We start from the raw sequence: 27,331 nt of genomic DNA, 5'->3' as shown, positions 1-27,331 counted from the left end.
AAATATAATAATACACAGGGTGTTGTATCTAAAATAAGAAAGTTGGTATTGGCCACTGTTACACGACACGCCCTGTATAAAAAGATTCTATTGAAAAAAATGCACAACAAAAAATAAAAACCGACCTACATGAGGATTTCGTCAAAAGATTTTTAGTTACAAAAATATTGAATTTATCCGTTACCTTAGGACCTCACTGTATATAAATCACAATTGATCATTTTATGTACCATTATAGGTATGTGCCATGTATAGCCTTGATAAAGACTTAAAATAAAGTAAAAACATTGGCAAATTTTAAACATTAACTAGGTTTTAATTGTCCCTAACCCACTATTACCATTAGAAGCTATTAAGTGGACACTACTCCTAAAACGTTGTTTACGTTGAAAGCTATGTATCGCCATTTTAAAAAGAGAGACCAAGAAATTTTGTAAATTATATGTTTGCAACTGTGTTTCTTACAAAAACCTTTTGTATGTATATAACTTCTTTATTATTCACTTCTAATGAAGTTAAGAGATAAAATACTGATTCTGAATTTTGTTTAAAAGAAGTGTACCTTTAAACATTTGATTTTCAACTTCTTCAAAGTTACAGTAATTTCAACATCTTTTCAATTCTTGAGTACTTCAATTCCCAAGAGATTTCAGTAATTTTATTTTATTTTTTTCTACGTAGGGCAAACACAACCATGAGATATAATCGAGACTCCATATATTTCAAACTAGGTTGATTTTGATAAAATTGGTTTTTGTTAGGTACAGATAATAATTACCTATGTAGTGCCTTCATAACAGGTAATTCTTATTTTTATGTTACAGCCTTAAAATAAAACATACATTATGTCGAATAAATTTTGATATATTATTTATTAACAAACGGTTAAAGAAAAACAAATATGTGTTAAAATACGACTCTTTTTTAATTATTGCTTTTCATAGTATATGGACATAATATTTTATCTCTTTTTAATGTAAAAGAATCTGGTTCGTTTTGATTGTGCATCTATTATTATATAATACCACATCAAACCAGATTCAGTGACGTACGAGAAGTATGGGCAGAGGAAAGAAAAATACACACAGTTGTAAGAAGTCAGATACCAAAAAATAAAGGAGAAAGTTATGTGCACTTTGCGTTCGGCAATAATGTGCCTGTTGTCTTAAACATCTTCACTTGCAAAAATTTTCACAGTGAGTGTTATCAAATGGTCGTATACTCTTATAAGTACTTTTGTTTGCTTTCTAAGTATTTTTCATGGACTTTGAATTTGCTAAAATATTGGAAAGTGTCATCGAAAATGCAAATCGAAGAGAAATACGAACAAGAACGAGAAAATACAGCCCATATAGCCCATAATGCGACGTAACAGCCCAAGACATGAAGTTACAATCATTGTAACATTTAATTTTAACATTTAATCCTACTATACCAGAATTTCTTTAGTAATACCAAATAATTCATTACAACAGAGCTCTTTTACTCAGGGAATAATCAGACTAGAAGTTGTTAAAAGACGATAAAACATTTTTAAATTACTGAGCTTAAAAAATGTAAAATAAAAGTATTTAGCAAATTAAATCAAATTTGAAGCTGTCATAATTTTAAAAGAAAAATATTCAATCTCGAAAAAAGCAATAACTACCTGCCTACAATTTATAGATAAAGAGTAATATACTCTAACAAGTTAAATTTTTAAACATCCGTTTCGACAACAAAATATTACAATGACTGAACAGATGAATTGACTCAGGTAGAATTCCACCGAAACCTTTAGGTATTATTGTCGACTTGAGTCATAAACCAATGGATGCTAAAGGTCCAAAGCCAATCGATGCCAAAGAAACCGCAACAGCGATTGATGCCAATTGGTACCGCAACAGAATTCGCTGTATATTATGGCCCGTGAATATTCACGGATGCCAAATGGGAATACTTTTCGTCCAGAAGTCAATTGGTACTACAAAGATATATATATATATATATATATATATATATATATATATATATATATATATATATATATATATATATAGACGTACACACCGGCCATGTGAGTCCCATTTTGCCATATGCTGCGCACCGTCCGAGACCCGTTTTGACCATGCGAGACCCTTCAGCGGGACTCGCATGGTTTTATCGTGTATATCGGTTGCAGAAGGTCCAACTTATCCAAAAAAACTGATCAACAAAAAATTTTTTTTGGACTCGGAAGTCTGTTTGCTATCGCAAAATATATGGAATTTAGTTCATAGAAACGCACCATAGGCGGCGCACAGGTAGACTGTATGTAAGCTGTATGTCCATCCGAGACCCAGATTGATCAAACATTATATGCGAGACCCAAAACCCGGCAACATTGCTTTGTTATAATTTACTAAAGGAATTTCATTTGAACTTTATTTTAGCCAGGGCCGCGATTCAAAAAGAACGACTGTCCGCCATATTTAAAGACGGCGTAAATCGTGTAGCCGAGAAGCAGAATCGCGGGACTGATTATATTTTGTCAGCAGGCTACTTTTCACCAGATTATTGATTACGTATTGGTTGTATTCGGTGGGATTTTGTATTGGATTAAAGAAGTTGGAAAAAAAAACTTTTGTGCGATGAAAAAATTTAAAGTTGTATGTATTTTTTAATCCACATTATAAAAACATAATAAAATACAAGTCAAAAAATGTTTTAGGGGTGGACAACCCTTATCATCTAGGGGGATAAAAATCGGTCGAACCGTTTCAGAGGAGTTTGGGAACGTACTTTATGACACAAGAATTTTATATAATATAAGATACTATTTTATTAATCATATTTTTGTTAAGAATCTGATTTGCTAGATTAAATGAATTTTTACCGAAAAATATATATCAAACGAAATCGAATTAAAACACAAATGTTTAGAAACACATTATTTAATAAAAAACTTCACAAAAACTACACTCTGTAAGAATTGTAAACAAACGTTTTAATTTTTACCCAATCAATTGATTGAAAGTTTTCTCCAGCTTTATTTTTTTAAATTTCTGTACGTCTGCTTTTTTCGGAACCCTTTTTTCTTTTATGAATCTTGTAAAGTATTTAAGCATAGTTTGTTTGTCCTTTTCGGTCCATCGGTGCCTTGCAATCGCTAAAAAAAGTTAATACATAAATAGTTATTTATGATATAAGTGTTAAAAGTACACGTTTAAGGCACGCATGTGAAAGTTTGCAGAATGAGCTATAGCAAGTTCTGCAATTCACATGAGTGCCTTAAAAATGTACTTTTTAACACGCATATCATACAATATTTTTTCTACAAACGTAATTACAGAACAATATCTACAAAAACTTTTACTTGAACTTGACTGACATTCCATTTTTATATTTTTTGACATTACATCAAAATTGTCTATACGGTCAATACGAACTGCAGTGCCTTAAAAATATTTTAAAGCACTAGTGCCTTAAAGTAGCATTTTTAACGCACGCATGGAGTGCTAAAAAATGCATTTTTAACACGGTTGTAGAAAAAAAATAATACTTAAAAATTGTAACAAAAAATATGCCGTAAATTAGTTATAAAATTTGGAAAGCATTTTTAATTTTAACAAAAACAGGTAATTGTCCTTTTACAAATAAAATTATTATATTAGAGTTTTTTACGAATAAATATTTTTTAAATCCTATTAGGTAATAAATGTATTATTAAATTAAAACAATTGTATTACGAGTAGCAGAGTAATAGTTATCTAAAGAAATTACCATTTGAAGTGCTTTCGGTTTTTTCAGTAGTTGGCACCTCCTTTCTTTTTGTAACTAAAAAAATCAAATAATACATGCATTTTTTCGATATACTCTTATTAAAACTGCTTTACCTTTATTATTTTGCATTGGATGCGTCATTTCATCGGTAAATAACTTTCTTTTACCCTTCGACGAAACTTTTTCTGCAAATTAATAATAATTAGTAATTTGTTACTTTTAAGTAGAAAACTGCTTTTAAGAGTTAGGAGCTACTCATCTTTTTTTTTTTCATTTATAACATTTATTGTAATGATTTTTTAAGACTTCGTTTATAATAATCTTTTACCTACCATTTTTATTAGCTTGTTCAATCTTTTCGTCGGTTACATCGCTAAAATTACTTTTAGGACTCCAAGAATGAGTAGGCTCTGTTAATTCTAAAAAATGGATTATTAAACTTTTAGGCAATTACCAATGCGAGTACACTAATTCTACCTTTTTCATTTATTTCATTTACTTCTGTTTCTATGTTTTCAATTTCCAAGTAGTCATTTTCTTCTATATTGATATCGTCTAAGCTCTTTCCTTTGTAAATATTAACATCACCTTTATTCAAAGCGATCATTAGTTTGGCTATTTTTGCAGTCTGGTATAGATCTTGAGGAAGTCTAAAAAATATTACAACTATTAATTATGCTAATATAATAATAAACCACTTTAACAAGATTGGCTTACCTATACCATTCTTCATGGGTTTTTTTTGTATGGCCCATAAAAATGGCTAATTGTTCCATGTCAGTATTATTAATGTCCATAATCTGTAAAATTGTTGCAGTCTGTTTTCGAAATTTGGTAGAAGTTAGAGAGTTGGGATCCTTTGCCCCACAGTTTGTTGCAAATTGTTTAATTACACTTGTTCCATGAAACCAACCTTTCGACGAATTTGGATTTGCAAATATGTATTTATTATCTTCTGGAATTAATTTTATTTTTTCCCTTATTTTAATCATCAGCTCAATTTTCTCGTTTAAAAAAGGAGAAATTAAAATAGCTACAGGTTTGCTACCTTTTCCACCTGTAATAATTCTTCTAAAGTTTCTACACAATAGTTTTTCTGAAACAGTTAAACTTTCAGCAATTTCTTTTTGAACACTGGGCTCCGCAAATGATCTTTTGTAAGTAGAAATTTCAAGGTATTGAATCTCACCGATGCGTTTTCTATTTAGTATTAAAAGAAGGGCCATTATTCCTTTTGCTAAGGTTTTATATAAAGGAAGTAAATCATTTTTGTCATTTTGTTTCCCCTCCTTTTCTAAAAGTTTGTTTAATTTTTTGGCACTGTCTTCAACCTGATTTTTGACAAAATTATTAAACTTAATTACGTCACTTGTCACCGGAAGTATTTGGGGTTTTTCCCATTGCTGTTCTTTCATTGTTTTAAGGGCTAATGAAGAAATTTCATTGGCCCAACTGGTCTCTAATAATGTTTTTAAATCTCGAATGCTTTTTTTTTCCTCATTAGGGTTTTTAAAGGTAAATAATGGGGATTTTTTTAAAATCATTCGATTAATTATATCGCATACTTGTTTTAAAGTGGTACCCATATGAAGTGCTAATGATGAAGATTTAAAGCTTTTATCGGCATTACTAAATCCCGAAATTACTTTTGTGGCCTTAACTAAATCGTCAAATAATTCTGGTTTCATAGCATCAATTAGGTTCTGAACAGGTGTGAACTCTCTAAGAGCAATCAAAAGTCTTGCTAATTCTCTCATTTTGTTGGACGTTACTGTTACAATTTGCTTTCTTTTATGTTTTTTAAGATGGGTTTCCCCGAATAAACATATTAAAATATCATTTTTTGCGGTGGCGCTTATTTTATCTGCTTTCATAATGCAAAATACCTCTTTCTTTAATCTTGACTGTGATAAAAAACTGTTTTGGCAGCGAGAAGCCGCTAAAAATGTTTGGGATTGAGTTAAGGCATTTAGTCGCCCACACTTTGTACCAGTGTGTTTTTCTTGGCATTTTTTAGCATGCTTATAGAAAAATTTTTTTTTGTACACCCCAGAACAGTTTTCGCAAACAACAAAATCGTCAAAGTCTAATGCTTGGGCTTCCGTGGGCCTTCGAACAGCCACCACTTTTTTTTCTTCTCTAAACAAATGAAAATTTCCTTCCTTGCGTAAAGAATCCCATAAGGTTTTCCTTTCATTAGATCCTTTTGGAAAAGATAAAATCTTTTTTACTCGACTTTCGTCAGCATGATTTCTTTCCAAATGTCTTGCAAAATGACTCACTTCTACGAAACAAATTGGACAGAAATTCTTTCTATCCCAAACTCTGTTTTTTCTATGTGAAAGGGCAACAATGGAATTATTAGTTTCGATCTAAAAAAATTAAAAGTAAGACTGTAAAAAAGTACATTTTAAAACTAAATTTAAACAATTTAAATTAATTTAAAAATTACAAGGGACAGGCCCGCGCCAAACACACTTGGCGCCCTTGTGCATTAAATTACTGTGCGCCTTCACCTATTAGGCCAGGGTAGATCCTGTTTCGAGATAAAAAAAAATTTAACAGCATTATGCATACTTTATTTTGTAATTATTCGTTTAAGTACTTGAAGGGAAGTGGATCGGGAGGAAAAAAAATTGAATGGGGGTTGGTGGGGGTGGTTTATAGGGGTGAAAAATTTGCCTTGCGATTTCCGGCTTAGGTTCGCAATTTTTCTAATAACATTGAACGTAAAAGTTGTAGATATTAAAAAAACAAACAACTTTTGTTCTATGTATTTTTCAACATAACCTCAAAATTTACGAGAAAAATGCCAAACACCACTTTTTCATGTTCTTCAGTGTAACTTTAACAAAAATTATTTAAATTTAACCAAATTCCGGGAAATATACCTTTTTGCATCTAATATTTTTTTTAATTTTTTTTTAATGGCGGATATTGAACGGTTTCCGAGAAATTTCAATCGAAAAATTTGGTAGCTCAAATTGAGCTTTTTAACTTTTGTAGGTGGGCATTATCTTCGTTGAAATGTGTACTTTCGAATGAAAAAAAAGGTCATCTTAAGAAAGAATTTTTTTGAAAATCGCAAAAAAACCGAAAAAACCGGTTTTTAGGTTATAGAATTTAAGTGATCGTTATAATTTTGAAGTTATTTACTTAAATTTCGGTTCAAACTTTGTAAAACATGTTAACATAGTTATTTATAAACAGTTTTCAATTATTTAAACACGATCAGTTAATAAAACTATTGTTTTAACAATATTTTTGCATACAATTTTTTTGCAAAATTGACATGTTTGCTTGGAAAATTTTTTTTTGTATTTAAAAAAACAAATCGAAAGTATTACATATATGCAATTTTATGAAAAAGGCGATAGCTTTTGAGTAAAAATTCTTTGAAAATTTTAAAAAGTGGTAGACTAGTATAACTCTAGGTTTTTATGTGTTCAGGACCGTAGAAATAAAAAAGAACGTAATTTTAATTTTTTTTATTCAAAATTTTGTACAGATGTTTTAATTACAAAATTAAAAATGAAAACTTGTTACACGTGCACTTTACAAAAAAAATTTGATCAATTTATTTGTGCCTACTTCTTTTTGGAACTGGTTCATTAAAATTTTCAACGAATTTTAACTCAAAATCTATCGCCTTTTTCATAAAATTGCATAGAGTACTTTCGATTTGTTTTTTTTAATACAAAAAAAAAATTCCAAGCAAAAATGTCAATTTTGCAAAAAAAATTTTATGCAAAAATATTGTTTAAACAATAGTTTTATTAACTGAACGTGTTTAAATAATTGAAAACTGTTTATAAATAATAACTTAAAATTATTATAAATAATGTTAACAAATATGTTTTACAAAGTTTGAACCGAAATTTAAATAAATAACTTCAAAATTATAACGAACACTGAAATTCTATAACCTAAAAACCGTTTTTTTTCGGATTTTTGCGATTTCCAAAAAAATTCTCTCTTAAGGTGCCCTTTTTTTTCATTTGAAAGTACACGTTTCATCGAAGATAATGCCTACCTACAAAAGTCAAAAAGCTCAATTTGAGCTACCAAATTTTTCGATTGAATGTATAGTGTCATTTTATGAAAAAGTGAAATTTCTCGGAAACCGTTCGATATTCGCCATTAAAAAATTTTAAAAAAATATTAGATGCAAAAAGGTATATTTCCACCAAATTTGCTTAAATTTAAATAATTTTTGTTAAAGTTACACCGAAAAACATAAAAAAGTGGTTTTTGGCGTTTTTCTAGTAAATTTTGAGGTTATGTTGAAAAATACATAGAACAAAAGTTGTTTGATTTTTTAATACCTACAACTTTTACGTTCAATATTATTAGAAAAAATGCGAACCTAAGCCGGAAATCGCAAGGCAAATTTTCCACCCCTATAAACCACCCCCACCGACCCCCATTCAAAATTTGTTTCTTACCGATCCACTTCCCCTCAAGTACTTAAACGAATAATTACAAAATAAAGTACGCATAATGCTGTTAAAATTTTTTTAGAATTTTGACTATTTTGAGAGGATCTACCTTGGCCTATATACCGCTTTTCACAAAATTTTAACTATGCACGTTTAAGAACGACAATCATAAATAACAGGTAAATGACGCTGGCCTATTGCTGGGCTCTGGGTTCATAATCCATAATCCGCCCTTCTGGCTAGTGGGAACAATGGTTAAGCATGCTGTCCTTGACTATTGAAGGAGGACAAAGATGTTTTCGTGCATAAACGTAAATTATGTATTTAACCTTTAACTACACGCGCTGGCGTATTTTGTACGCCAGATATAAGAATTCTACTGCACATATATTAAAAAATTTAATTTTTGACCTTGTTTATCTATCTAACCTGTCACTGGAATGTGATTTACAATTTGGTTTTAGTTTCGTTATAATCGGCGTTCTGAGAAGATCATAATTTACAGTTTGTTGGTGGACAATAATAGGTGGACAGTAATTTGTTGTTTCCGGTGGTGGTCAATATACACCACGATTATAATAATCTAAGTAGTAATATAAGTACATATTTTAATTGTTTTTTAGTCATTATGGCACAAAATATATTTTTCTTTATAAACAATACTTTTTCTCCTGTAAAAAAAGCACATTTAAAAAAAAATTATTAGTAATTTTATTTATCATGGAATCCAGTTATTCCATGATTCCAGTTATAAATCCCAATTGGCTTACTGAGAAGGAACTCCAAGTATTCACTGATGCCGAATAATGTTTATAACAAACAACAAAATGTATTTCTTCAAAAAAAATAAACAAATCCGCTGTTTTTAAGTGTATTTTCTTGTGGCGTATAAAGTACGCCACGCGTGTAGTTATGTTATAACTTGATGCGCGTGTAGTTAAAGGTTAAGATAGTTCTTGCGCTTTTTGTTATTTAGCCAAAAACCCGGAGCGCCTTTTCATAAATATATATCACTTATATATTATATCACGTATGGACAGAGCGGCCCTGACAAGGGATTCCCAATGACTGCTAATAATTATTTACCTAATAATTCTTTAACTTACGTTAGAAATATGGGGCTTTTCCGAGGGTTCGTCCTTTGTTAAAGTTGATTCAGGGCAAGTTACGTTTATGGTCTAAAATTAATAACACACAATCAGTAATGTCTATAAATAAATAATTACATTGAGCAATATCTTTTAAAATAAGTATCTACTTGTCATTTTGTATTTTACTTAAAATAAGGATTTATCCAATACTTTTTTGAACTGATTAAATATGTCGTATTAAAAAATTACCTTAAAAATTGGAATAATAATTTCCTCTTCCCCTCCCTCAGACTCTATTTCCGTTTCGGGTACATATGAGGATGTGTCACGTGACTCGCTAAAGTCTTCATTGTCTTCATAGTCTCTATGGTCAGTATTTAGATTCGTGTCAATTTTGGTCAAAATTGGATAGCAATCAAAATTTACAGCTTTTAATGGAGTGTAAGTTTTTTCTTCCAGCTAAAGCAATATTTAATAATTAACACCAAAATAAGACTTTTTTAAGATATTACGTTTTATAAAATAGAGCAAATAAGTAGTATGAAGGTGCAATAATATGTCGATAGGCGACTTAAACCATATTATATTTTTCGACTGCACTAAATATACACTTGAAACATTGGAACTAATGACGGAATTAAATAATATAAAATTTCCTCTTCCAGTAAATATTTCAGCACTCCTTGCTTCATTTGATAAAAGAGTCTATGACATATTAGTTCATTTTGTGATTAGGACGAAAGTAGACATTTGATCTTTCTTACGTCATAGTTTGTGGCAAATAGACTTTGTCTGATGCCAAAAACACACACACACACACACACACACACAAGTAGTATGAAAATAAACAAGTTTTTGTTAAATATTTTGTTTAAAACAATTTTTACCTTGTCGTACTCAGGCGATTTTGATGCTTTTTCCTCTAAATCATTTTCTTGAAATTCATATAAATCCAAGGTTTTGTTTAAAGGTTGTGAGTCGTTATCAATGTTATCATTAAGTTTAACATCTGGTTCCAGTAAAATATTTGCTTTGGGTTTTAAATGGTCCTGTTTTTTTTTCTTTATCATACTTATTAAATGGAGTCTAAAAATTAAAATAGTTTTCTTGGTGTATACTTTAATTTACACTAAATGAGATCAAGACTTACCTCTACGTTATTTTTACTTTCAGATAATGTTGATTCATCTATTTTATTTTCTTGACATTCAAAAAAAAAGGGAGTTGTTATAGTTTGCAAGTAGTTATCAATTTTTTCTTTAAGGTTAACGTTCGATAAGATCTTTACATTGGGCTCTAAAAGCTCAGTTTTTTTCTTCGCATTTTGTTTCGTTTTGCTAGGCGGCCCAAAATAAGATTTCCCCATCTTATTTGCATTTGAATAATCTTTTTCTAAAAATTTAAGAAATAAATAAGAATAGAATAAAAAATTATTTATTCCACCAACAATTGCCAATAAAAAAACATAATTTATAAAAGCGCTCCGAAGTTTACAATAAAATGGCATTTTTTAATTTATTAATTCATTTATAATAAATATTTTGTAAAAACTTTAAATAATTAGACGTGTGTAAGTAATATTAACTACTTTGCATAAATTAAAAAACACTTGAGGTACTTACTTTTATTATTTTCGTCCAACGCGAGTTCCAAAATTTTTTTTGATCTATTTTCCATAGGTACCTAATATTTATCCTTGCGCCTAAAATCACTATTTTACGTCCGCCCTTACTATTCACAAGAATTAAAATAACCGCTGAAACAAAACTGTTAAATTCGAGGTGAAATATACAAACCGGGGAAGTACCTAAAATATTCGGCAAACAATACGAGACCCAGCGTTGTGGCAACATCGCTGGGTCTCATATTGTTTGCTGAGTGTGCCATGTATAACTAGCGGGACTCGCATGTCCTTTTGACTTGTAAGTGGGACTCGCACGGTATGCTCCGTATAGATTTTTTAAACTAAAAGATTTTTCTTACCCCTCTCTGGGGCCCATAAAAGTTCATATTATATTCTTTATTTTTCTATAATAAAAATCTAATTATACACTTTGGTTATGGTGGGTCTCGGGTGGTCTGCTGGATATATCGGGACTCGCATGGTGCGTTGCTCGCGTATATATATATATATATATATATATATATATATATATATATATATATATAATTTGTACAAATATTTTCGACCGTACTGTGTTATAGTGGTTTGAAGTTTCAGCAATTCGGTCATGTGAAATAAAAGTCTATTTGTTATTTCTCAATATTTCGTCACACTTTTGTGACTTCTTCAGGAGAAAAAACTATAAGAGTATTAATTTAGATTTTTTGAACATATCGTAAGGGACATTGACTTAATTTTGATTTTTTATTTCACATGACCGAATTGCTGAAACTTCAAACCACTATATATATATATATATAAATCAAATGAAATAGAGAATGTGGAGAAATCCCCTTACGAATAATTCACACATCCACCATATATATATATATATATATATATATATATATATATATATATATATATATATATATATATATATATATATATATATAATACTAGTGACGTCATCCATCTGAGTGTGACAACGTAATCGATGATTTTTTTAAATGAGAATAGGGGTTAAGTGATAGCTCATTTGAAAGGTTATTTAATTTTCTATTCAGTAATATAAACATTAACATTTAACATAATTATTTATACAGGGTGTACAAAAAAAATTTTTCTTCTATTTGTCAAATTTAATCAGTTAATTTAATAATAAAAAAAAATTTTGTACACCCTGTATAAATAATTATGTTATGTTTATATTAGTGAATAGAGAATTAAATAACCTTTCAAATGAGCTATCACACAATCCCTACTCTCATTTAAAAAATCATCGATGACGTCATCACGCTCAGATGATATAACAAAATAAAGAAAATGATAAGATGAAATGAGTGAAGAATATAGAACTGAAGAGAAGGGGATATTAAAAAGGATAGAAGTAGAAGTATGAAGAGACAGAGGCAAACTGAATAGAGTTGGCTAGCATGAGATGCAAGAGAACAACTTGACACTCAAGGATGGATACGGCTCGTTTTCATGCCTGTCGAAGAACAGTAGCTCTAAGTAGATAGTAATGATGACTAAAAGGTGAAATAATAAAATAAGAATAATGTACTGAAAAGGAATGAAGATGAATAATTGCTAAAGACGAACAAAATAAATAAAACTAACAAATCATGGGCGCCATGAAAATGATCTTCGATCATTCTCCCAGGTATCTTACACTGCTGTCAAATATTAAATATATTAAACCTGTAATAATGAACATAAAGGAATAATAAAAATAAATGATATACAAAATAAATAAACATTTATTAAAATAACTTCCAGATTTTTAACAATCTCTGAGTTAGATCAATGCATATAATGTGACTCTAAAATTACATAAGTTATACAAAGTTATATTTGAGATAACTACAATAATGTTATCTGTTACAAAATTACATAAGTACCTCTTACTTACATATAGGGTACAACTCACATGAGTCTTCTACCAAATGGTTATAGTACGCTTGCTACGTACCACTAAATTGAAACCGACGAAGATGAAACTAATATAAATAAATAGGCACAAGCCTGACGAAGAGAAAATACAATGATGAAGTAAGCAAGTTAAATATACAATGAATGAAATAGAAATGAATTTGAGATAAATACCGAAACGATGACCTAAATTAACCGAACAAATGGAATAAAGCTAATAACAATAAAATATTTGGGAAACAAGCAAGTAACATTACAAAATAAATATCAAACCAATAATAAAATACAAAACCTAATTTTCTAGGGACTGATTACCTTGTGCACAATGTAACGTACCATATGATCCTAAATAAGTTTGGGAACCTAATACATACATTAATAAACAAATATGTTATATAAAAAAAATACAGGCAGCTAAATCTGAAAAAATATTAATAAACATAGTGCATTACCAAAAGTCCGAAATATAAAACACAAAAGTTACTCAAATTACCAAACTGAGTGTTCCCAAACAAACCCATTCCTCAAATGTATAACCAACAGGTTCCCAGAAAATGAGCACGAGGATAGTGCCAAACCATGGTTCCTGTAAGCACAGGTGTAGACAGAAAATGAAGCTGGAACGCTTCGCTTGCTCCCAGGTGACCGACTAATCTATGTAGCCGGAATAGGTTCCTCTCAGGTGGGTGAGGGTCTATGATTTCTCATCTTCGTTTTATATTATTTCCCCAAAAGGCGGGAACAAACTCCTAGTGGACTGCCATTTTCCCTGGTTCAAGACACAGCTGGATACTATAATATTATTTTTAAGACAAACTGGGAACTGTAGACACAAATGCTTAATTAATTTATGGAGATATTCTCCGCCATTTTGGGTACTGGTACTTCACTATTCCGGCTCCACGTCCACGAGTCAAGTAACGAGCGAAATGTGCTTCTCCCTAAAGTAAACGTCAAACTCTCAGAACTCGAGGTCATATTCGCCACCAGAGGAGTAGAGCATGTTCCGTACATAGAAATGTGACGTCACGTAAATATTTAATTACGACAAAATTAGAGAATTTAATTAAGCGACCAAAAGAAAATAATTAAAGAACTAAAAATGATGTTATAACGGGTGGACCGTTACAATGAATGACGTCACTAGTATTATATATATGCCAAAAAGTCCTAATTTAAAAATAAAAATCGACCTGTCGTAAGGATTTCTCTTGAAATTTGGCCATTCTCGAGATAATGAATTTATGCCAACTCAAACGTCCTCACTTATACTACAGTGTCGCGCCCGCTTGATTAGCAATTAGAAAACAAAGGGGTTTCCGATATGGTATTGCAAAAAAACTCTTTGGGATTTCATCAATCAATGTTTAAAGAATATCTACCTACCTTGGCAACTTTGAAATTTTTAGATAAATGTTCGATTTCGCAATTTTTAAAATTTTCAATCGCCTATAACAAAAACTATTAACTTAGGAGAAAAATCACTAAAGACCTTTTCTGTTTGGAATGATTCAAAATACCTAAAAAAAAATTGTTCGATGCAAAAAAAAATAATTTTAGGAAAAACCCCTAATCTTTCCCCCTCGCCTGGCAAGGTCTTATGCACTTCAGAATCGCCTGTCATTGTACACATTTCTTCTAAATGACTTAGTCAAACACATAATTAAATTTAAACCTTACAGGAGAAAGTTTATTTTACCCCTAAACTATGCACTTTTCGATTCAACTGGTAGATACACGTGCAGGACTAATGCCTGCCAGGTCATGGTTTTTAGCCTTGGTGTGCTATGAATTATCACTGGACAAATTTCTAGGACGACATTATTTAGTCGGAGGGTTCACTAGCTCTTAGACTATAAGTCAAATTTAAGTTGATTTGTAAAAAAAAATGACAAGTCCGTAAATAAACATTACATTAAGGTTTTTCTCTAGTGTGTACTATCATATGTTTTTTCATATTAGTTAATTGAGAAAACTGTCTAAAACAAATTTCACACCTGTGAGGTGTTTCTCCAGAGTGCACTCTCAAATGTGATTTCAAATGACTTGTTTGACTAAACTGTTTAAAACAAATATCACACTTATAAGGTTTTTCCCCCGTATGACTACGCAAATGGGTTTTCAAAGAATTTTGTTGAGTAAACCGTTTAAAGCAGATCTCACATTTGTAAGGTGTTTCTCCAGTGTGCGTCAAAAGATGTAATTTCATAGTAGTTAGTTGAGAAAATTGTTTCAAACACATTTCACACTTGTAAGGTTTTTCTCCCGTGTGTATTCTAAGATGTATTTTCAAGGTATGTTGGTGAGTAAACTGCTTAAAACATATTTCACATTTGTACGGTTTTTCTCCGGTGTGAACCTGCATATGTTTCTTCAACTTACTTGCGTCACGAAACTGCTTAAAACATATTTCACACTTGTGAGGTTTTACTCCAGTGTGTGTCATCAAATGTGTTTTCAAATTATCGGCTCGACTAACCTGCTTAAAACAAATTTCACACTTGTACGGTTTTTCTCCGGTATGAACCAGCATATGATTCTTCAACCTACTTGCGTCACGAAACTGCTTAAAACATATTTCACACTTATAAGGTTTTTCCCCAGTGTGCACTCTCAAATGTATTTTCAAATAACTTTTTTGGTTAAACTGTTTAAAACAAATTTCACACTTGTAAGAAGCTTCTCCAGTGTGAACTGTCGTATGAGCATCCAAAGAAATTTTATGTCTGAACTGCTTAAAACATATTTCACACTTGTACGGTTTTTCTCCAGTGTGGACTCTCAAATGGATTTTCAAATGACCTGCTTGACTAAACTGCTTAAAACAAATTTCACACTTGTACGGTTTTTCTCCAGTGTGGACTCTCAAATGTTTTTTCAAATTAAATGCTTGACTAAACTGCTTAAAACAAATTTCACACTTGTACGGTTTTTCTCCGGTGTGTGATCTCAGATGTGTCTTCAAAAAATATTCTGCACTGAATAGCTTTGAACAAATTTCACATTGGTAAAGTTCTTGGCGAGTTTGAATTTTTATAGTTTTATTTAATGGACTATCTTCATGGTGTTGACTCATACGTTTTTCCTCAAGAGATGAATGTTCTGTTAATGTTTTTATAATTGGCTTTTTGTTCTCCTCCTTGTCCCTCTCCTCCTTTTGTTCTTCTCCACCTAAAATAAAAAACTTTTATATAGAGTGTTTCATTGGGAAACGGATTTACTTGAAAGGTGAATAGAGGTCACTGAGGCAGTTCGAGATATACATACTACATTTTTTGCTTCAATGATTTTTATAAGGGTCCCCGCATACTGTAGACTTTTTATAGGTGGATAGTTTAGTCGGATTGGGCTGTTGCGTACTAACTAAACAGTCGGGTTGATTAAGAGGGCGCAAACTAGCAACAGCCGACCGACTATTCTAGAACGATTCAGTACTAAGTTTGTATTTACTCTGGGCTAATTAGCAAAATACAAGGAAAAGTTATTTACCAGCAATTTTATTGCTGGAATCGAATCTTACGATTATATATATTAATAATGTAGGTATGCAAAGTCCGCAGATAGTGTGCTACTTTTTTTATAAACAAAATGGCGCCCGAAAATCGTGTTTTTTTTTTCAATTTTTGCTCTATAACTCCAAAGATTTTAACTTTGCACCAAAAACATCCAAATAAAAATTCACCGCAATTAAATTCTGCATAGAGACGTGTTTTTCCCGATTCACTTCGACGAAAACTTTCCCCGGAAAAAGCGGGTTTTTCCAACAAAATCTTTAATTTTCAACTAAAATTTTAGATAAGTAATTGTTAATCAATAATTAAATAACTTAGTAATGTAAAAGCCCTTTTCGTAAAGATTATATTTCCAGAAGCCGATGGAAATTGAATAAATAGTTTAGCAACAATTGAATTGTTAATTAAAAATTTACAGTCGCTATAATAACGACAATAATTATGATGCATAAGAATAACTATGATTTTTTCATAAAAAGACACTATACCTATCTAATGTACTTTACAGAATTAAAATTGGACTATTTAAGCGACCTCAGGAATATTTTAAAATTATAAACAATTTTTTGGCTTATAAACAAATAAAATATCTCGGGAAATATTAAACTAAATTAAATTATGAAAACGGTATTCGAAAATCAGCAGCAGGACGCTTCTTATAAAAGAAAAAACGTTTAATTATGACAAGTAATTCCTGAGATACAACCGGTCAAAGTTGACCGGAATTTACGGCAAAGATATGAACAATAGGATCATAATTTTTAAACCATCACCTTTTTATTTTTGTGCTCTTTCTCCACACCAATTTTCATATCTTTGAAATACTCATAACATATATTATTATAATAAAAACTATCGATAATACGTGTGAAAATTGCCAAAAATAGCAAAATTCCAATCAAAAATTAGGTTGGAGAAAATGTAACCCTCAAAGTTCAAAATCGGTATATGTTAAAAAAATGCATTTTCTCGGCTTCCCATGGAGCAATTTCCTTCATTCTTTTTTTGTTCCCCAATAAGTCGAGTAGAACCATCAAACTAACGTATTATTAAATGTCACACTTGCTTTTGTTTTGTTATAATAGATTAATTTATTTATAAGAACAGAAAACTACATATTTTCTTCCAGTTGTAGGCTTTTTTTAGATAAACTTACTAAAAGTGTACGTTTTAAAGTTAAAAACATAAATATTCTCATTTGAGAGCTGTATAATTATTTAAACAATTTTTATTTAAACAAATTAAAATTTTGTGTTATAATAAATAAATTAATTTATTATAACAAAACAAAAGCAAGTTTGACATTTAATAATGCGTTAGTTCGATGGCTCTACTCGAGTTACTTGGAAACAAAAAAAGAATGAAGGAAATTGCTCCATGGGAAGTCGAGAAAATGCATTTTTTTAACGTATACCGATTTTGAACTTTGAGGGTTACATTTTCTCCAACCTAATTTTTGATTGGAATTTTGCTATTTTTGGCAATTTTCACACGTATTATCGATAGTTTTTATTATAATAATATATGTTATGAGTATTTCAAAGATATGAAAATTGGTGTGGAGAAAGAGGACAAAAATAAAAAGGTGATGGTTTAAAAATTATGATCCTATTGTTCATAGATTTGCCGTAAATTCCGGTCAACTTTGACCGGTTGTATCTCAGGAATTACTCGTCATAATTAAACGTTTTTTCTTTTAAAAGAAGCGTCCTGCTGCTGTTTTTCGAATACCGTTTTCATAATTTAATTTAGTTTAATATTTCCCGAGATATTTTATTTGTTTATAAGCCAAACAATTGTTTATAATTGTAAAATATTCCTGAGGCCGCTTAAATAGTCCAATTTCAATTCTGTAAAGTACATTAGATAGGTATAGTGTCTTTTTATGAAAAAATCATAGTTATTCTTATGCATCATAATTATTGTCGTTATTATAGCGACCGTAAATTTATCATTAACAATTCAATTGTTGCTAAACTGTTTATTCAATTTCCATCGGCTTCTGGAATTATAGTCTTTACGAAAAGGGCTTTTACATTACCAAGTTATTTAATTATTGATTAACAATTACTTATCTAAAATTTTAGTTGAAAATTAAAGATTTTGTTGGAAAAGCCCGCTTTTTTCGGGGAAAGTTTTCGTCGAAGTGAATCGGGAAAAACACGTCTCTATGCAGAATTTAATTGCGGTGAATTTTTATTTGGGTGTTTTTGGTGTAAAGTTAAAATCTTTGGAGTTATAGAGCAAAAATTGAAAAAAACACGATTTTCGGGCGCCATTTTGTTTATAAAAAAAGTAGCACATTATCTGCGGACTTTGCATACCTATATTATTAATATATACAATCATAAGATTCGATTCCAGCAATAAAATTGCTAGTAAATAACTTTTCCCAAAAATAATCAGCCCTTTCCGATAATCAGCCCAGACTAATTTGACTGTTGAGATAAGTAGTCGCACAATGTAAAAATTATACAGAAATATTATTATAGCTCTCATACAACGGAGGAGGAAAACCAAGAAAAGATTCTGAGGGTATTGAATGCATCCAAATCACAGTGGAAGAAATAAGAAAATGATCATGATTTTTTCATATTAGTTGAGAAAACTGTTTAAAACCAATTTCACACTTGTAAGGTTCTTCTCCTGAAAAAGTTTGAACAAAACGGATATCCACTATACGATGAAATTATACTGGATCAAACAGATACCAGAGAAACAACTCCCCCTTCAGTAACTGAAATGCAAGAAGCAGTTACCAGATTGAAAAACAACAAGTCACCTGGATTGGACAACATTAGTGCAGAATTAATAAAAAAAGGCGGAGACTCCCTATTGAATGCGATACACGAACTTATAGTGAACATATGGAATAATACACAACTGCCACAAGACTGGAATACCGGAGTAATCATTCCACTACATAAAAAGGGAGATAAACTTCAATGTAAAAACTACCGGGCAATAACGCTACTGACTGTGGCATATAAAATACTGTCAAATATTGTGTATGAGCGATTGAGACCATATGCGGAACAAATAGTTGGGGGATATCAATGTGGTTTCTGCAGGCAGAAGTCCACAATAGATCAGATCTTCGTTTTGAGACAAATCTTGGAAAATACTAGTGAATTTAATATAGAAACAGATCATCTCTTCATTGACTTTGAGAGTGCCTATGATAGTATCTATCGAGAATTTCTGATCAACGCCCTGAAAGAGTTTAATATTTCAACTCATCTCACTGATATAGTAAAAGAAACACTTAAAGTACAAAGCAGGATTCGAATTCAAAACGCACTAACAGATACAATCCATGTTACAACGGGCCTACGACAGGGAGATGCCCTATCCTGTATTCTATTCAACATCACAACAAATATTGGCAAATATTCAACAAATATTGGCATTTGCAGATGATGTTGACATCATAGCTAGAAGCAAAAGAGAAATGATAGAAGCATTTAATGCTATAGAAAGAGCGGCACAAAACAGTGGCCTAAATATTAATGAAATAAAAACCAAATACATGAAGGCCAGCAAATCGACAGGTCAAAGAAACCTACAGAATCTGACAATAGGAGACTATAACATCGAAAGCGTAATTTTTTTTACATATCTAGGTTCACTAGTTACCGCAGATAACAATGTCAGCGAAGAAGTTAAGAGAAGAATACATATTGCTAATAGAACATATAATGGACTCATTAAACATCTAAGATCTAACAACATCACGAGAAAAACCAAATGCAAAATATACAAAACCCTGATAAAACCGGTCCTTATATATCGATCAGAGATATGGACACTGTCGAAAAGCGATGAGAACTTATTAGGTACGTTTGAACGAAAAATCCTTAGACACATATATAAGGGGGTGAAAGAAAATGGCGTATGGCGCAGAAGATATAATTTTGAACTGTACGCAGCGTACAACGAACCCGACGTCATAACATCCATAAAGATCGGACGTCTGCGCTGGATGGGTCATGTTGAAAGAATGTTGGAGACCGAAACACCAAAACATATAATGAAGCAAACACCAGTAGAGAGAAGGTCAAATGGGTTTTCAAAGAATTTTTAGTAATTTCATAGTAGTTAGTTGAAAAAACTGTTTCAAACACATTTCACACTTGTAAGGTTTTTCTCCGGTGTGTATTCTCAGATGTATTTTCAAGGTATGTTGGTGAGTAAACTGCTTAAAACATATTTCACACTTGTACGGTTTCTCTACGATGAGCATATGGCTCTTTAACTTACTTTCTTCATGAAACTGCTTATAGACCAGGGCGCATCTGTAAAAATATTAGTACATTTATACGTTGAGAGGCGACTTAAATTTTTTTGCAGAATATGCTTGACAATAACTCAAATAATAATATTTGAGTTATCCTCCCTGTCAAAAAGGTCCGGAACATTGTTTAAATAATTAAAATGTCAAAAAATTAAGGAAAAATTTGATTTTTTTCTTCGTTTTTTGATTATAACTTTAAAAGTATTCATTTCTGAGAAAAGTTGTACTGACCTAAAAATTGCGTAATTAAATTTCCTACAATATAGAATTGGCTAAAAATTTAAAAAATAGTCACCCTTGTTGCAAAATAGCAATATGTAATTGCGAAAAAAACATACAAAAACAAGTATTTGCATTTTACGTTTTTCAACCATTTATGCTACACATAGGACCTTCATATTTCACCCAGAAAAACTTTATGATACAGTAAAACAATACTGGAAATTTCATTAAGATCGGTTCGATAGATTTTGCAATCCAGCTTTCGCAAAAAAAATTAATTTTTACAAAATGTTACAGGACTGAAAATAAAGCAGACAGCAAGTTGAAATTTTTTTTGCGTATAGAAGTTTACTCTTAACTTTCATTTGCAATTTGCAAAATTAAAATCGATTACGTCAGTAATTTTTTTTAAATAAACATTGATTAATGGTGCTACGCTAAGGACAGTGGATAGTTTGCTCTGATTGGTCATTCCAATGCCCTTTGATAATGATTGATACAATTTAATGTTTATTACATTTCTATATAAATAAATAAATTGGTTTATTGCAAAATAAAATCACATACTCTATCTTTTGAAATAACTTTTTTTAGCAAAAACTTTCTTTGTTCATATATTTTAACTTAGAGAATAAAAGTTTGTTATTTTTAAACATATGGTTTGGTTTGGTATGGTAACATTTGGTTTTTGTGGAATTAAAATATTAAAATACAACAAAATATAGAGTAAGAAAATAATATATTAGATAAAGATTGGAAGAAATTTTGGTGGAAATCAACTTGTGTGAATCGAACACCGCTGTCCTGCGCGTAGCACCAAAAATTAATGTTTATTTAAAAAATTTCCTGACACCGTGGTAATTAATCGATTTTAATTTTGCAAATTGCAAATGAAAGGTATAGTACACTTCTATAAGCAAAAAAAATTCAACTTGCTATCTGCTTTATTTTCAGTTCTGCAACATTAAAAAAAAAGAATGTGTGTGTACTTTGTACGCATGTAAGAAGTTATACTTCTAAATATGATTTCAATGAAATAAATATACTTTCGGACAGTTTATTTGTATTTTATTTAAAGATTAAATTAATTTTTACTTACTACTTTCCAAAAATTTTTATTAAAACAATACCAAAAATTAAAAAAAAGATTAAAAAACACCAGGAGTCGAACCGGGGTCCTCTTGTTCTCTAGTCCAACGCTCTACCACTGAGCTATACCCTTTTGTATATCCGGGCTACAAGATTTCTCAGACAGTGACAAACAGACGAAGTGCATTATATAATACTTTAAATATTATTACTTATTATCCTATTCCCGAGGTAGACAAGTCCAAATACACAAAAATTATAATAATAGTTACCTATTTATGATATAAATGGTAAAAGTACAATTTTAAGGCACGTATGTGAAAGATTCGCTTCGCTCATTCTGCAATTCACATAAGTGCCTTAAAAATATACTTTTTAACACGTACCTATATCATACAATATTTTTTCTACAAACGTCTTATATATCAATAATTATAATTTATTCATTCTCAATTACAGGACAATACCTACAAAAACTTTTACTTGAACTGGACTGACATTCCATTTTTATATTTTTCTTGACATTACATCAAAACTGCCTATATTGTCAATACGTAAGTCAGAATAACATCTACTTTTATTTTTGTATATTCTAACAAATTTTAATAGTTTTTTTCTACAAACGTGTTAAAAAAGCAATAATACAGTTTAAATTAAATTTTAAAAAACCTTTTAAACCACCTTTTTCAAATTGCGCAAGTTGTATTATTAAGATTAATGTTAATAAATGAAATATAAATATTTTGACGTTTCACAATTTGACAATTCACTTTTAACTGCAGTGCCTTAAAATTTTTAAACACGGGTGCTTTAAAGTAGCATTTTTAACGCTCCTATGGAGTGCTATAAATTGCATTTTTAACACGTTTGTAGAAAAATATATTTAAAAACACTAATATATTCTTTCCACACCTTTTCTGGACTGATACACACATAAATTAAAACATTTAGTAACTAACTCCATACAGCATGTGTGCGCATGCGCGCAGATTAATAAAATTTCACCCTCAATGAAATCGGGCCTAAAGAAGTATAACTTCAAAAAATGAATTTTTTTTGCGAAAGCTGGATTGCAAAATTTATTTTGCAAATTCTGTTAATCCGATCTTAATGAAATTTACAGTGTTGTTTTACTACATCATAAAGTTTTTCTGGGTAAAATATGAAGGTCCTAAGTATAGCGTAAATGGTTGAAAAACGTAAAATGCTAATACTTGTTTTTGTATGTTTTTTTTTCGCAATTATTGCTATTTTGCAACAACAGTGACTATTTTTTAAATTTTTAACCAATTCTGTATTATAGGAAATTTAATTAGGCAACTTTTATATCAGTACAACTTTTCTCAGAAATGAATAGTTTTAAAGTTATAATAAAAAAACCAATAAAAAAAAAGAATGTGTGTGTACTTTGTACGCACGTAAGAAGTTATTCTTCTATTATATAATTTCAACGAAGTAAATATACTTAACAGGTTATTAGTATTTCATTTAAATATTAAACTTATACAGAAGTAAAAAACTTCAAATTGTATTCTGGTATTATATAATTTGAAGTCTTTTACTTCTGTATAAGTTTTTTAAACTATGGTATACAGCCAACTATTGGGATTTTCCCATTGATTTTATTTAAATATTAAACTAACTTTCTTATCTACCACTTTCAAAAATTTTTTATTAAAACAACCAAAAATTTAAAAAAATATATGAATCGTCCAGGATTAGAACCCGCGACCTTCCGTGTGCTTCCGTTCTCTGACCCACCGCTCTACCAACTACGCCAGCCAGCCACTTGAATTGACACGTAAGTTTCGGATATAATTACATAACACGGTGACAAATTGACATATAAAAAATGTTATACCTACATAATATTTTGTTATCTTACTACAGAGAAAGACAAATCAAAAAATTATAATAAATAATACATTTACTAAAAATACTAATATATTCTTTTAATGACTTATTTGCGCTGATACATAATATATGTACGTACATAACTATCTATAAAGAGTAGCAACTAAACGCCATACTGTCTGTGTGCGCATGCGCGCAGATTTATGCAATTTTACTCAATCGCACCAAAAGAAGAATAACTTCAAAAATGGCAAGTCCGTGAATAAACATTACATTACATTACATTAAGGTTTTTCTCTAGTGTGTACTATCATATGGTTTTTCATATGAGTTAGTTGAGAAAACTGTTTTAAACAAATTTCACACTTGTACGGTTTTTCTCCAGTGTGGACTCTCAAATGGGTTTTCAAATGACCTGCTTCACTAAACTGTTTTAAACAAATTTCACACTTGTACGGTTTTTCTCCAGTGTGGACTCTCAAATGTTTTTTCAAATTAAATGCTTGACTAAACTGCTTAAAACAAATATCACACTTATAAGGTTTCTCCCCCGTATGACTACGCAAATGAGTTTTCAAAGAATTTTGTTGAGTAAACTGTTTAAAGCAGATCTCACATTTGTTAGGTGTTCCTCCAGTGTGCGTCAAAAGATGTAATTTCATAGTAGTTAGTTGAGAAAATTGTTTCAAACACATTTCACACTTGTAAGGTTTTTCTCCCGTGTGTATTCTAAGATGTATTTTCAAGGTATGTTGGTGAGTAAACTGCTTAAAACATATTTCACATTTGTACGGTTTTTCTCCGGTGTGAACCTGCATATGTTTCTTCAACTTACTTGCGTCACGAAACTGCTTAAAACATATTTCACACTTGTGAGGTTTTACTCCAGTGTGTGTCATCAAATGTGTTTTCAAATTATCGGCTCGACTAACCTGCTTAAAACAAATTTCACACTTGTACGGTTTTTCTTCGGTATGAACCAGCATATGATTCTTCAACCTACTTGCGTCACGAAACTGCTTAAAACATATTTCACACTTATAAGGTTTTTCCCCAGTGTGCACTCTCAAATGTATTTTCAAATAACTTTTTTGGTTAAACTGTTTAAAACAAATTTCACACTTGTAAGAAGCTTCTCCAGTGTGAACTGTCGTATGAGCATCCAAAGAAATTTTATGTCTGAACTGCTTAAAACATATTTCACACTTGTACGGTTTTTCTCCAGTGTGGCCTCTCAAATGGATTTTCAAATGACCTGCTTGACTAAACTGCTTAAAACAAATTTCACACTTGTACGGTTTTTCTCCAGTGTGGACTCTCAAATGTTTTTTCAAATTAAATGCTTGACTAAACTGCTTAAAACAAATTTCACACTTGTACGGTTTTTCTCCGGTGTGTGATCTCAGATGTGTTTTCAAAAAATATTCTGCACTGAATAGCTTTGAACAAATTTCACATTGGTAAAGTTCTTGGCGAGTTTGAATTTTTATAGTTTTATTTAATGGACTATCTTCATGGTGTTGACTCATACGTTTTTCCTCAAGAGATGAATGTTCTGTTAATGTTTTTATAATTGGCTTTTTGTTCTCCTCCTTGTCCCTCTCCTCCTTTTGTTCTTCTCCACCTAAAATAAAAAACTTTTATATAGAGTGTTTCATTGGGAAACGGATTTACTTGAAAGGTGAATAGAGGTCACTGAGGCAGTTCGAGATATACATACTACATTTTTTGCTTCAATGATTTTTATAAGGGTCCCCGCATACTGTAGACTTTTTATAGGTGGATAGTTTAGTCGGATTGGGCTGTTGCGTACTAACTAAACAGTCGGGTTGATTAAGAGGGCGCAAACTAGCAACAGCCGACCGACTATTCTAGAACGATTCAGTACTAAGTTTGTATTTACTCTGGGCTAATTAGCAAAATACAAGGAAAAGTTATTTACCAGCAATTTTATTGCTGGAATCGAATCTTACGATTATATATATTAATAATATAGGTATGCAAAGTCCGCAGATAATGTGCTACTTTTTTTATAAACAAAATGGCGCCCGAAAATCGTGTTTTTTTCAATTTTTGCTTTATAACTCCAAAGATTTTAACTTTACACCAAAAACACCCAAATAAAAATTCACCGCAATTAAATTCTGCATAGAGACGTGTTTTTCCCGATTCACTTCGACGAAAACTTTCCCCGGAAAAAGCGGGTTTTTCCAACAAAATCTTTAATTTTCAACTAAAATTTTAGATAAGTAATTGTTAATCAATAATTAAATAACTTAGTAATGTAAAAGCCCTTTTCGTAAAGATTATAATTCCAGAAGCCGATGGAAATTGAATAAATAGTTTAGCAACAATTGAATTGTTAATTAAAAATTTACGGTCGCTATAATAACGACAATAATTATGATGCATAAGAATAACTATGATTTTTTCATAAAAAGACACTATACCTATCTAATGTACTTTACAGAATTAAAATTGGACTATTTAAGCGACCTCAGGAATATTTTAAAATTATAAACAATTTTTTGGCTTATAAACAAATAAAATATCTCGGGAAATATTAAACTAAATTAAATTATGAAAACGGTATTCGAAAATCAGCAGCAGGACGCTTCTTATAAAAGAAAAAACGTTTAATTATGACAAGGAATTCCTGAGATACAACCGGTCAAAGTTGACCGGAATTTACGGCAAAGATATGAACAATAGGATCATAATTTTTAAACCATCACCTTTTTATTTTTGTGCTCTTTCTCCACGCCAATTTTCATATCTTTGAAATACTCATAACATATATTATTATAATAAAAACTATCGATAATACGTGTGAAAATTGCCAAAAATAGCAAAATTCCAATCAAAAATTAGGTTGGAGAAAATGTAACCCTCAAAGTTCAAAATCGGTATATGTTAAAAAAATGCATTTTCTCGGCTTCCCATGGAGCAATTTCCTTCATTCTTTTTTTGTTCCCCAATAAGTCGAGTAGAACCATCAAACTAACGTATTATTAAATGTCACACTTGCTTTTGTTTTGTTATAATAGATTAATTTATTTATAAGAACAGAAAACTACATATTTTCTTCCAGTTGTAGGCTTTTTTTAGATAAACTTACTAAAAGTGTACGTTTTAAAGTTAAAAACATAAATATTCTCATTTGAGAGCTGTATAATTATTTAAACAATTTTTATTTAAACAAATTAAAATTTTGTGTTATAATAAATAAATTAATTTATTATAACAAAACAAAAGCAAGTTTGACATTTAATAATGCGTTAGTTCGATGGCTCTACTCGAGTTACTTGGAAACAAAAAAAGAATGAAGGAAATTGCTCCATGGGAAGTCGAGAAAATGCATTTTTTTAACGTATACCGATTTTGAACTTTGAGGGTTACATTTTCTCCAACCTAATTTTTGATTGGAATTTTGCTATTTTTGGCAATTTTCACACGTATTATCGATAGTTTTTATTATAATAATATATGTTATGAGTATTTCAAAGATATGAAAATTGGTGTGGAGAAAGAGGACAAAAATAAAAAGGTGA

At 30.5% G+C, this 27,331-nt stretch overlaps 2 protein-coding genes across 4 annotated transcripts in view; both read right to left on the bottom strand.

Annotated features, from left to right (window-relative positions):
- Positions 1-2,914: 2,914 nt before the first annotated feature.
- LOC126891892 (uncharacterized) lies at positions 2,915-11,748 on the bottom strand. 2 transcript variants are annotated; one of them, XM_050661232.1, is made up of 11 exons: positions 10,894-11,739; positions 10,422-10,663; positions 10,159-10,357; positions 9,521-9,730; positions 9,287-9,358; positions 4,459-6,113; positions 4,219-4,391; positions 4,074-4,160; positions 3,855-3,926; positions 3,742-3,795; positions 2,915-3,127 (listed from the first exon to the last, which is right to left on the bottom strand). In XM_050661232.1, exons 3-11 carry the CDS (start codon positions 10,339-10,341, stop codon positions 2,973-2,975), a joined length of 2,661 nt encoding a protein of 886 aa, XP_050517189.1. In that variant the 5' UTR covers positions 10,342-10,357; positions 10,422-10,663; positions 10,894-11,739; the 3' UTR covers positions 2,915-2,972. The 2 variants fall into 2 exon arrangements, with proteins under 2 accessions (XP_050517189.1, XP_050517190.1); XM_050661233.1 differs by lacking the exons at positions 2,915-3,127; positions 3,742-3,795; positions 3,855-3,926; positions 4,074-4,160 and having other exon boundaries at positions 4,265-4,407; positions 10,894-11,748.
- Positions 11,749-12,619: 871 nt separating this feature from the next.
- LOC126890877 (zinc finger protein 235-like) overlaps positions 12,620-27,331 on the bottom strand; it is a 47,167-nt gene continuing 32,455 nt past the window's right edge. The window contains exon 2 of one of the 2 annotated variants that reach the window (XM_050660018.1): positions 12,620-15,980. In XM_050660018.1, the coding sequence (XP_050515975.1) occupies positions 14,725-15,980 (1,256 nt within the window). In that variant the 3' untranslated portion in view covers positions 12,620-14,724. Of the gene's footprint in view, positions 15,981-23,579; positions 25,405-27,331 lie in introns of those variants that run through there. The other variant, XM_050660016.1, reaches the window with a different exon arrangement.

Source organism: Diabrotica virgifera, chromosome 9 (genome assembly GCF_917563875.1).
Source record: "Diabrotica virgifera virgifera chromosome 9, PGI_DIABVI_V3a".
Lineage (NCBI taxonomy): Eukaryota > Metazoa > Arthropoda > Insecta > Coleoptera > Chrysomelidae > Diabrotica > Diabrotica virgifera.
This window is presented reverse-complemented; position numbering and strand designations above follow the sequence as displayed.

Excerpts from the sequence above, each read along its gene's own strand:
- LOC126891892 (XM_050661232.1), bottom strand. The coding sequence starts at position 10,341 with ATGATAAAGAAAAAAAAACAGGACCATTTAAAACCCAAAGCAAATATT. Across the intron at positions 9,731-10,158 it reads AATCGCCTGAGTACGACAAG|CTGGAAGAAAAAACTTACAC; the intron begins GTAAAAATTGTT and ends ATATTGCTTTAG. Across the intron at positions 9,359-9,520 it reads TTATTATTCCAATTTTTAAG|ACCATAAACGTAACTTGCCC; the intron begins GTAATTTTTTAA and ends TATTAATTTTAG.